The sequence below is a fragment of the Choloepus didactylus genome, chromosome X (assembly GCF_015220235.1).
Source record: "Choloepus didactylus isolate mChoDid1 chromosome X, mChoDid1.pri, whole genome shotgun sequence".
Lineage (NCBI taxonomy): Eukaryota > Metazoa > Chordata > Mammalia > Pilosa > Megalonychidae > Choloepus > Choloepus didactylus.
Window position 1 is genome coordinate 37,636,024 of NC_051334.1, and position 12,246 is coordinate 37,648,269.

General features: G+C 44.6%; 1 protein-coding gene across 3 annotated transcripts in view; it reads right to left on the minus strand.

Annotated features, from left to right (window-relative positions):
* Nucleotides 1-12,246, minus strand: part of SRPX (sushi repeat containing protein X-linked) — a 91,003-nt gene that overhangs the window by 21,314 nt on the left and 57,443 nt on the right. For all 3 annotated transcript variants that reach the window (XM_037822210.1, XM_037822211.1, XM_037822209.1), the window contains 2 exons: nucleotides 7,536-7,727; nucleotides 5,874-6,050 (listed from right to left, as the gene is read on the minus strand). In XM_037822210.1, the coding sequence (XP_037678138.1) occupies nucleotides 5,874-6,050; nucleotides 7,536-7,727 (369 nt within the window). The remainder of the gene's footprint in view (nucleotides 1-5,873; nucleotides 6,051-7,535; nucleotides 7,728-12,246) is intronic.

Genomic DNA, 12,246 nt, shown 5'->3' on the forward strand with positions numbered 1-12,246 from the left:
AAAGGTACTTCTGATGTGGCCTTAGAAGGAAATGATTAATGTTTTACTGGAAACTGGAGAAAAGGCGATCTTTGTCTTAAAGTGGCAGACAACTTGATGAAGTTGAGTTTTGATGTCAGATGGAAGGCAGAACTTGAAAGCTATGAAGTTGGATATTTAGCTGAGGACATTTCCAAGCTAAATGTGGGAACTGCAGCCAGGTTTCTCCTTGCAGCTTATAGTAAAATGCAAGAGGAAAGGGATAAGCTGAAAACTGAACTCTTAAGCACAAAGAAACCAGAAATTGATGGTTTGGAAAATTTTGAACCTATCCAGAGAGTGTGCTCTGAGACTAAGGCCACAAGTGGCTCTACCAGGGAGCTTCTGGAAAGTGAGTCCCTGGACAATAAGGCTCCATGTGAGGATTTAACTGAACATGGATCTAGTCAGCAATTTTAGTAGCAGTCAGGACTGGAAATTCAGTTTTGCAGGAAGGATCTGTGGAAGGTACTATTGTCTGATGGCTTGGGTACCTGTGAACTGCAGGCAAGGTCGAGAAGATTTTTGTGAAATCTGTGTGAGCAGAACCACTGCCAACCTGGATTGGAAGGGACAGACTGAAGAAAGAATGACTTCAAGGGCAGAACCATGGAAGCCAAGGTCTGGACCAAAGAGATCTCCACAGGCCAAGAGAGTGGGCCCACCCATATGCGTGGAAAGGGCAGGTTCACACTTACATTTGGAGGGGGCAGGCTATCTGTCCCAGTACTTGGAGGGGGTGGAACTTGTTCCCTATTATTCAGGGAGAGTGCTGCCACCCCAATACTCAGAGATGGCGGGGCCTGTGCTCCAGTGTTTGTGAAGAGCCTGGCCACCATAGTGTTGCTCACAGAGGGTGGGGGCTGTGACCCAGCATTTGTGGAGAGACTAGCCACCATCCCAATGCTTGGGAAGGGTGGAGCCTTCACTCCAGTGTTTGGGGAGAGCATGCCCACTGTGCGAGCACTTGGAAGGGGTGGGGCTGCCATTCCATCAGACCCGAGGACAAAACAGCAATCCGTAGATGACTCTCAGACCTAGAAAACTAATAGAGTTCACCCTTCTGGGTTTCAGAATTGTTTAGGACCCATGATCCCTATTTTTCTTCTAATCTCTCCCTTTAGGAATGGGAATGTCTATCCTATGCCTGTCCCTCTATTGTATATTGGAAGCAGATAACTTGTTTACTAGATTTCACTGGTTCACAGACAGAGGGGAATTGTGCTCCAGGACAGACCATGCCCATAATCAATTTTGACGAGACTTTGCACTTAGCATTGTTACTGAAATGACTGAAGGCTTTTGGGATATTGTGATGGAATGGATGTACTTTGCATGCAGAAAGAATATGTTTTTTTGGGGTCTGGAGGGCGGAGTGTGGTGATCTGAAGCTGAGTGTACTGCATAAAAACATGTTCTTAAACTTAATCCATTCCTGTGGGTGTGAGCTCTTATAAATAGAACCTCTTGATGAGGTGACTTCAGATAAGGTGTGGCCCAGGATGGGTCATAATCCTATTGCTAAAGGCCTTATAGGGAAGGTCACAGGGAAAGGAAGACACAGAGGGAGCAGTCAGAAGCTGAAAGTCAACGGAAGCCAGAAGAGAAGCAAGAGGCCAGGAGAGGCCACCATGTGCATTACCAGGTGACAGAGGAGCCAAGGACCAAAGATCACGGACAGCCAGCCCCAGAATGCCAGTCCTCAGGAAGAAAGCATCACCTTAATGATGCCTTGATTTGGACTGATTCTAGCATCAAAACTGTGAGCCAACAAATTCCCAGTGTTTAAGCCAACCCATTGCATGGTATTTGTTTTAGCAACAAGAAAACTAAAATGTAAGGTCTATTTTTTTTATATCAATGTAGAGTGTAGCTCTTTAAACACTTTACCCCCCTGTAATTTGCAGTGCGTTTTTTCCTCCTACACTGACTTTTTATTTTTATTTATCTCTGTTTCTGAAATAACCATGAGTTTGAGCTCATTGCCAGAGTGTGGTTTGCATACAGAGAATTAATTTTAACTCGTGGCACTTTCAAATTAGCCAGACCACATTAATGACCAAACTTCTCTCTTCCCTGCAGATCTGCAGGAGAACTGGGATGACTTACTCAGCACAACTCCGGCCAAGATGTACTGTTCAAAGCTGTGTGGAAATCTGTGAAATACTCATCCACTAAGTGTCAGCTCCTAAAATAGGCTGAGTTATATTCAAGGAACCCCTCCCCCCAAAACACAAACAAATTTATTAAACTAACTTAATACAGTTAAAAGCCAAAAGAGTAAATGCCACTCCTGTGGTAAAATTTACTGTGGACAAACTCCAGTTTATCTGTCACCCAACATCAAAGAAAGAATTCATTGCTTGTTTTGTACATTTCTCTCTTTTTCCTGGGCCCTCTAACCTCTGGTGTGGCTCACTCACCCATTTGCCACCCCTACTTAATGACACGCACAATTCCCCTTCCTCCAGATATGTAGGTTCACATGCCTGAACCGGCTCTGGCAAACTGTAGGGCAAATCCCCTGACATTGGGGTGCGTTTTTTAGTTCCTTCTCTCTACCTCTGGAAGGGCTCCTGGCCCATCTGGTCAAGCTTAAGACATACTCATTGCTTTTTGAGGACAATCAGCATTTTCTTTTCTTTGTTGCACACAATCTGGACATCGGAACAGTGTGATCCCTACAGTACTCTTTGCCAAAGCTTGCTTAGCAGAAAAAATTTCAAGCCTCTCCTCTCCTCCCACCATCACCTCTGCCCCTTCCAAAATGAGAGAGTAGGGATTCAATTTTTGTTTGTTTTAAAGAGCTAGCTTGCACATACCAAGTCTCAGGGGAGATACTGGAAGCAACATCTGTGAAACCTCTGGCCTCAGATCATGTCCTTCAAGAGGAGCATGTCCTGAGTTCACAACTTCAATGTCATTCTACCTATACCTGTTGACCAGGATTGCTCTGCAGTATTCTTTCCAGGGGGAATTGCAACGATTCAGTAGACATTTGCAATCTCCGAAAAAGGTTGTTTTGCCAAATATTCTGTTCACACTAAAACTTTTCTATAATCTCCTCTTTACAGCCAGAACTAAAAACCTCAAAATTACATTTCCCAGACTCCTTTACTTGCTGAGTGCCAGATAGCTTCGCCACTAGGAGGCACTCTCATGAGATTAGAAGACAGGAATAAGTTGGAAGCCATTGAGCGTCTGGTAGCAGCTTCAATGGCGGTTTCCCGGGCTCCTGGCTTCCTGCTCAGCAGTGATGGTGGCAGTTCCAGCAATGTCAGTGGAAAGTGTGGGTTTATAGGGCTTTGGAGAACACTATCATCCCCCTTTTGCAGCTCCAGCTCCCTGGGTTGGTAGTGGCTTCCTACTATAACTAATCTCTGGTTACAGCTTCTTTCCTCTTTTGCTCCTCCAGCTCTTCCTATACTTTTGCAACTGATTACCGATTTCAAATTCCACTCTGTGTGAAATACCTAGAGTGTTTTCTATTTTGCTGACTGCTTACTGACCAACACAAATTCCTATGTAAATACTGGAAAAAGAGAAGCCCTGAAAAAAACTGAGCCAGATATCTGAGTAAATATTTGAACCAATTGCTCTTTCCAAATGGAGACAAGGTCTGGCCCAGGCTGTGTCTCTTGATACAGAAGGGTTTGAACGAACCCCTTGGGCCAGGTCCCTTTGGCTGTAGCTCATTTGCCACATAACTGTCAAGTCGGAATGGCTGACGATGCCAGGAAAGACACTGGCCAGTGGTGCCACCACAAAGACAACCCTGGAACCGGCTCCAGAGGAGTTGCTGCATATCTTCCCCAGAGGGCACCTACCATGAGATTTTAATCTTAGTTCCAAAGTGACCACCCCCCAGACACTGAGCAGTCAGGAAGGAGTCCTTGCGGTAAAGTACATTAGGAGGCTGAGCCAAACTGTTCTCTGAAGGATGGGCAGATCCAAGCAAGGAAGGAGCCAGGCTTCTCTGGCCAGCTGCCTTAGTATCTGAGTGCCAGAGCTGTCCCTGGGATCAAGGACATCAGATTTGTGAGCCTGGAAACAAGAGTCTCAGGCTTGGCTTTTTGCAACCTAGGGCAAGTCAACTGGCCTCTCAACTTCATCTGTAGAATGGGGGATTGGACATGTGCACTTTTAAGGGCCCTGGTAGCTCTGGCTATGACTAAATGGTCCCCTGGGACATGGTTCTCAACTACCTGGGAAAGTTTCTAAAAAAATACCTGGAGATTCTGAATAATTCAAATAGTAGCCAGGGTTGAAAATTACTGCCCTAGAGCAGTGTGCTTCAGCTTTTCATATGCATATGAATCCCCTAGGGAACTTCTTCGTGTGGATTTTGATTTGTCAAGTCTGGGGGTGGGGTGGGACCCAAGATTCTACATTTCCAACAAGCTATCCCTACCCACCCCCACCCCCACCCCCCACCGTTCAGATTCTGCTGGACCAAGGGCAATATTTTGAGTAGCAAGTACAAGTTCCAACTAAATCTGGCATCCTATCTAACGTGCATCAGAATCTCCTCGAGGGTTTGTGAAAATGCAGATTACTGGGCCCCATCCCCAGAGTTTCTAATCCTGTAGGTCTGGAGTTTGGCCTGAGAAATTTGCATTTCTAACAAGTTTTCAGGCGATGCTGATGCTACTGGTCACGTTTTGAGAGCTACTGCTCTAAAACGATGGTTTTCCATCTTAGCTGCACAGTAAAATAACCTGGGAAGTTTTTAAGCCCACTTGCCTGTCTGCCCCATCTTGGGGACAATTGAATCTCTAGGGTCCAGAAATGACTAACTTCTAAAAGATACCCAGGTGATTCTAATAAGTAATCAGGTTGGGGATCTCCTGTCCCTAGAGCAGTGATTCTCAATGGGGGAGTGATCTACCCCCACCCACTCATCTGCAATGTCTGGAGACATTTTTGGTTGTCATAAGCTGGGAGGGGTGGATGCTACTGGCATCTAGTGGTAAAAGCCAGGGATGCTGCAAAACATCCTACGGTGCACAGGACAACCCCCCGCCCCCAACAAAGAATCATCCGGCCCCAAATGTCAACTCTGCCATGGGTGAGAAACCTTGCCCAGTGTGTGTAATCATGGACTAGTAGAATCTCAGCCCCCATCCCAGACTTGCTCAGTTGGAATCTGCAGGGTTACCAAAGTCCCATGTGATTCCTATGCCCTTCAAAGTTTGATAAGCACTGCCTTAGATCAGTGGCTCTCAAGCTTGAGCATAACAGAATCCCCTGGAGGGCCTGCTAAAGCACAGATGTTTGGGTGTCCCCCCTCCCCCCACTCCCAGAATTTCTGATTTCTGATTTCAGTAGGTCTGCAGTGGGGCTGAGAATTTGCATTTTTTACAAGTTCCCAGGTGATGCTGTTACCGGTCTGGGAACAACTGACCATCCCACCCAGATTAAGGTGAAGTACCCAAATCCCTTCCAGTTTAGCAAACTGCGTACAGCCCACCAGAGTCAAAGATAAAGGAACTACTTCTGCTCTGCTGAAAGTCACACAGATGCCCTCTGCAGGACTGTCCCCGCAAATGTCAATAACTGCTCAACTGCTATAGGACAGACCCCTGAATTAAAGCGGCAGGGATGTGCCCCACCTCTGCCAGCCTGTAGCTGCCTCAGTAGCTAGCCAAGAGAGAGAAAGAAGTCAGGGAAAGCCATCAGCTGTCAAATCAGCTCGAGGATAGAGACGGCAGTTAGGTCTAGGGCTGAGCCAGAGAACTAGCTGGATGCTTGGGCTTTACACAGGGGATACTGTAGCGCCTTTTAAAATCCACTGTATGGACGCCCCCTGCCCCTCCCAAAGCACGTGGTTCCCGAGGGCGATGGTGTTTTCTTACCAACACAGGAGGCTGGTCTGCCGCTCCAGGCCTTATTGTCCATACATGTAACTGTCTGCTCCCCTTTCAAGGTGTATCCTGGTGAGCAGTAATACTCACATCGGGAGTTAAAGTAGGCACCGTCTACGCACTTAAACCCTCCATTTGCCGGCATGGCAAGGGTAGGACATCGTTTTTCTGAAAAAGAGAAAACCAGAGCCTTTGTTAGTTTTTGTCCAGAGACCTGTCAATGTCCAGAAACTCCCAGTGTGTGGGATAAAAGGTAAATTTAAATAGAATAGATGGAAGTAGAGAAACAGTGGGTGGTGGAACATCATAGTAGCAGAGACCCCAGGTTTCACGTCAGATGGGCTGGGGTTGGCATCCCAGCCAGGCTGCTGTCTTAGTTTGGGTTCTCCGGAAGCAGACCCTGAGATGAGGGGTTGTATGCAAGTTATTTAGTACTAAAATGCTCCCGGGGGAAACCAGCGAAGAAGAGAGGGATTCAGGACCAGGAAGGGAAGGAAGTCAAGCAAGGTGTGCAAAGCTGGTCCTAGCCAGATCCCAGAGGGGAACAGGAATGTGGGGGGAGGAGTGGAGGAGGGGTAGATGGTCGGTGGGAATCTTCCCTTGTGAAAACAGAGAGAGCAGTCTTCTGAAGAAGCGGTGCTTCTAAGGCCACTGAAGAAGGTCCAGGGTTCAAGTCATTAAGAGCAAAGCACTCAGAAGCTGGAGGATGGATACACAGAACTGGTGAAAGGGGATCCAAGGAGATCGCAGAGTCTGGATCACATGCCCGCATCCCCGAGACTCAGTTTCCCTACCAGTGAAGTTAAAATAATGGCTCCCATTTCAATAGCACTGTCACAACAACTGGGTGTATCTAAAGTGCTTGGCACATAACAGGTGCTCAATAAACGGTGGCTATTTTTTTTTCCAACAAAGCTGTACTACTTGCAGTTTCCCAAATGTGATGGCTTTTCCAGAAGTCTGGTCCTGAAATGTTCTTCTAATCTTCTCTGAGGCATTCATGGAATAAGCACTCCTGTAACTCTTGCCCTGCCTCCCTAACCTTACCCCTTGTTGGAGGTGGACATGTTTTCCACATTTTTTCTCTGCTACCGTGAATCCATGATGCAGCAGCTTGCACTTATTTCACAGTTTACACCTCTGCCCTGATGCGATGCCCGGATGCTTTTCTGTGAGATCCTTGACTCCAGGACCTGCATGTGTCTTCTCTGTTTCTAAATCTCCAACACCTCTTCACCTCTTCAGGGTCTAGCACTTAGTGAACTCACATAAGCCGTCTGCCAAACAAATCTCTGTTCTCTTGTCCTTTTCCAAATACCTGATCACACCCTTCTCTCTGAGAGGTGCCATGTCACCCCCACCATGTCTTAGAAACCCTTCTCTGGCTTCCACTCACAGGGTGAGTTTTTCTCATCACAATGAGAGACACATTCTGTAAATTACATTCCACACTGATGCAAGGTGTTAATAATAGGGTGGTATATGGGAATCCTGTATTGTATGCATGATTGTTCTGCAAACCCACAACTTCTCTAATAAAGGAAAAAAATAATTAAAAATATAATAGTGTGGTATATGGGGGGGGGTGCTCCAATCTCAGGGCAAAAGAACTTTGGCCCTGAGGTCCCAAAACCTCAGGGCTGGGCTACTCACGTTTGCAGATGACCTTGTGGGACCACCGTTTGTTGGACTGGCAGATCAGCTGGGAAGAGCCGTGCAGCTCGTAGCCCTTCTGGCAGCGAATGTCACACCTCGTTCCCAGGGCTGTTTTGTAGTATCCTCCTTGAGGGGCCCTGCAGTACACATCCCCATATTTCACCTTGATGGGGGAGCACCACGGGGTGTCTGCAGGGAGCCGAAACAAGAGAGGGGGGAAATAGGAAGTGACACCTTCAGGAAATGTGTCTCCTCACACTCGGGGTTCCTGACTGGCTACATTCTAAATTTTGGACCTCCAAATAGTGCCCTACATCTTTTAATGCGTCTCTGGGTGGGATCATTATGATCACGAGTCCAGGTAACAAGACATCTGAATATGGATCTAGATTCCTTGTAGCTGTGTGATCTTGGACAAGTTACTTAGCCTCTCTGAGTCAGTACCTATACCTTTGCCATGGTGCTTCTATAAGTACTAAAAAAATATAATGCATATTAAGCACCTAGCACAATGCTTGGCACATATGGAATGTTCAATAAATGCTTGTTCTGTTTAGTATCTTCCTTAAATATATGCATAATTCTCTTAAGGGTAATTGATATCACTGTGGGTCCCAACCCCAGGCCCTAGAACAGCCAGCCATGCATGGTGGGAGGGGTCAGTAATCAGTTAATTTGCATTTTCTCCAGATCTGTGTGCAACATTCTCCACAAAAGTACTTAATTCTGTTGTTAATTAATGTGAATGAAGCTACAATTTCCAGGTTTTTATGACAGGATATCATTTGGGCTTCAAGTCATAAAACAAATGTTTCCCATAGGGAAGTGAACTCTTTTCAGAGATCCCCAGTTATGCCCCATTTAGGTAAGATCATGGGGAGTGACACTCAAATGGCAAGCTTCCAGGGCATTTTAATTTGATCTCGTTGCCCAAAGCACAGCTAGAGCGACAGTAATAAGAACCTCTGCCTTCTCTTTGGAAGCTGTTCTCTGAGATCCATAGAAATATAAGGACAGCTTTAGCTCCTCGGTGGGGAAGCTTCCACAGCGGCCAGTGCACCGATTTCCCACAATCAATGGGCACCAGTGACAAGCTCCCTCAAGCCTGCGGGGCTCGCAATTCCACAAATACCAGCCACTTCCTTAAGGCTGCCTGGCTCATCACCCCTGCCCCATCTCTCCAGCACCCGAGCTGTCAGTGAGTGGGGTAAGTGCGCCATCATGTGGCCAGAAGGTAGAACCAGACCTTTGTCTACTCTGAGGAATTCTCTTCTTGGGATGTGCTCTGACTGCTTTGCAGCCATGAAAACCAACGATCCTGTGTAGTCTTGTGCATAGATTGCTTTTACTTTTGTGCTTCCAAGTTCATTTTGAGTAACACTTTAATCATATCACTTTTTGCAGACAGCAGCAAATCGTTCTAAAATCAGGACTCAAGTAGTATTCCCTGGACTTCCTGAATACTTAACCTAGATCTCATTAAATTAGGCCATGTAGATAAACACTTGCAGGAAGTCACACTAGTATTACAGCCCTTCCGTGACCTCAGTTTTCTTCCTCTAAGGGTTTACACATAATAGTCTGAATGTAGGAAAATTTTTAAATGAGAAAAACCTGGACTGAAGCAAGGTACAAACAGTATACGTATCTCCATTATTTGCTCCTCAGTGTAAAAGAATTTGTGACACTTCTTTCTTTAGTGATGGCTCCTGATCAGCCGTGAAAGTAGGAAATTTCAAGGTCACAGGTAAGTGAGACGCCCTTGGAATATGTTTGCTTAGCATTAGCAAGCCATGGATATTTCCTTCACTTTCTTCTATAATCAAAAGGCCTTAGGATAAATTCTGGAAAGAGCCATAGATGCCCAACAATCAAATAAAATTGAGAATTGGAACCTATTAGCTTCTGTGGCTCCTAGAAGTGAAATAGGTGTCTCTCTCTCCCTCTCTTTCTTTCTGCCTGCTTTTCCAAATGTTACAGGAAAGATCACCTACAAGGAAATTCCAAAAAGCACTCAGTGTTTTTAATCTTAAAGAAGCATTTTTTTCCAGTTTGTCAGAGCACTTTCATGGTGTTAAATCTTACATTCATCTGTCTCTTTACCATCTTCCCCTCTTCTCCATAACCTCCCCACGACCTCACTTCTTCTTACCTTCCCTTTCCTCCCTTGTTCCCTTTCTAGAATGAAATGCATCTGTGCTTCCCCATCTCTAGCCATTCTCTTCTCTTGCCAATTGGGTCCCCTTTACTGTCTCTTTTTCCACTAACACACTGGCCAAACTGTGGAACCTTTGACTGAGAACTGGGCATGCTCCAGAGAGAGAAAATGAAATCTCCATTGGAGATGGGGAGAGGATGTTGAGATGGGAGTGAATATGGGAGATTCAGAGCAGATGATGCAGGAGCTTTGGGCAAAGAGTCAAGAGGCCTGGGTGCACATTCTGACTCTATCACCTCTTAGTGCCCTAGACAATTCACTGAATTTATTGGGGAACAAGATTGCTCATCTATAAAAGATGGGAGTGGATTAAATTATTTTCAAAGTCCCATCTAGCTTTACAGTTTTATGATTCAAACTTCATCTCTTTCCTCTCCAATCCCCTAACCATGTTACACCTATGCCCACCTCCTTACTCCTTCTTCTGAGTAATAACTTTGGGAAGTTTCTTGGAATTCTTTCAGCTGAAGGCAAATCCTTTTTGCATTCTAAGTTCAGATCACAATTCTACCGAGGCACAAGCTGGAAGTGTCCAATTTTCTGTTTGTCTTTCACTCAAATGTTGACATTACCCACATCCTCCAGCTGAGGGATGCAGATGTTTAGGGTAAATGAATGGGAGGCAGCACAGCATACCCACAATTCTTAGCACACACTACGGTTTTCATCTCCATGAATGTACCAAGCACAAATACAGGTTGTAGGTATCACCTGTATATGTATGTGTGTGTGTGTGTGTATATAAAATCATAAATTCATATATATCAATGTAACCTGCAATTAGCAGATTTTGCTCCATATTCTGGATGTTCAAATCCTCCAAGCAGTGCTGGCCGCACATCCAAAGGCTGTGCTGCTGTCAAGATGTGGAAAAATCTTGTTTTCATTTACTCACAAAAGAAATTTCTTTTGGATTACTTTCCAAGACAAATCTTTGGAAGAAATTTTGACAATTTAACAGCCCAGTAGTGATGGTAATTAAAATGTCAGTGAGTGAGTTGAATTTGAAGTGCATGCAAGCACCAGAATTAAAGTGAATCACCAAAACATTTAACAAAGAGATTTAGACAAAGGAAGCTTTTATACTACTTTTGTTAAGACAGGGTTTACTCAGGGACAAATCCAAATCAATTATTCAGGAAAGCTTTTTTCTGTCCTCCTAGGCTAATGTGGAAACATTCCAGTTCATTGGACTTCCTCGGGTAGGCAGTGTCCTGCAGCAGACTAATGTGGAGCTACTAGCAAACCCTAGACATGAGTTAAAACACCTAGATTTCAGATCCAAATCTAACTTTGCTACCTGTGTGATTCTGGCCCAGACACCTACCCTCTCTGATCCTTGATTCTTTCATCCATAAATAGGATCTCTCTACACACTTTCCGCCTTCCCTCAATTAATGTGAATATTTGATGGCACTCTAAGTAAAAGAATCAAAAGCAATGCTTGCCACATACTGGGTCCACAATAAATGCTGGTTAAATTTCATTTCCTTCCTTCTTTTAATTTAATTTAATTTCATTCAAAAACATTTATTGACTGTATATTCTGTGCCAGACACTGTGCAAGGCTCTCAGGATCTAGAGCTAAACTCTCAGTCAACAGTGGTTTGCTACTAAGTTTTAAATTTAGAAAACAGACAATGAAAACAATTTGTCCAAGAAAAGGATGTGTTCTTAAACGTTCAGGTTAGGCCCGAGGGCAGGCACATATTTTGGCCATCTGCCTTCCACACTTGCAATGCTTTGTTGTGAAAATGGAAACTTTTCTAGAACAATGACTCGAGGGCACGAGAGCATCCCTATTGTACATGTTGTGCACATATTTGTTTTGGGAAGATTTTTCAACCAGGGACTCAAAACAAAAAATAAGAGATTTTTTAAACCTGCAATTAAGAAGTTTTATGAATCTGAACACCTACCCCAAACATTTAATTAACAAGTTTGTCTTTTGCTCAATCAGTTAATTCCCAAGGCTATGAATATAGGTAGCTGTGGCCAAGAATGAGTAGTTGCATTCACAGTTCATAAGTGAATGAAGATTATGGTGGGAAAGACACGAGGCACCAGTCATTATATTAGCAAGTTTGTTCCCTTGTGGGGGAAAACAACTACCCTGATTCTCCTATAACTCATACAAATCACATCAGAGCAGGGCAGTGTCCTTTTGCCATAATGCGGACTAATTTCCTGAGAAAACACTGCAATGGAAACTTATTAACCAATCTTCTTCAAATTATTCCTCCACTCTAAGCAAAACCAGATTCGAAGAGAAAGCATCTAAATTTACCTTCACTTTTCCCAGGGCTCCCTAGGCTTCTGAGAAATGGGGCAACAATACAAATATTTATGGACGAACTTACCTGAGCCTGCATAGAAGATTCTTGATTAGGCTTTGTATACCTGCTGGGGGTGGGGGGGTGGGGGGAGGTGTAGATTGTTGGAAATGTGTAAAAATGGAGTTCTTAATCATTAAATTAAAGACTCACTGGG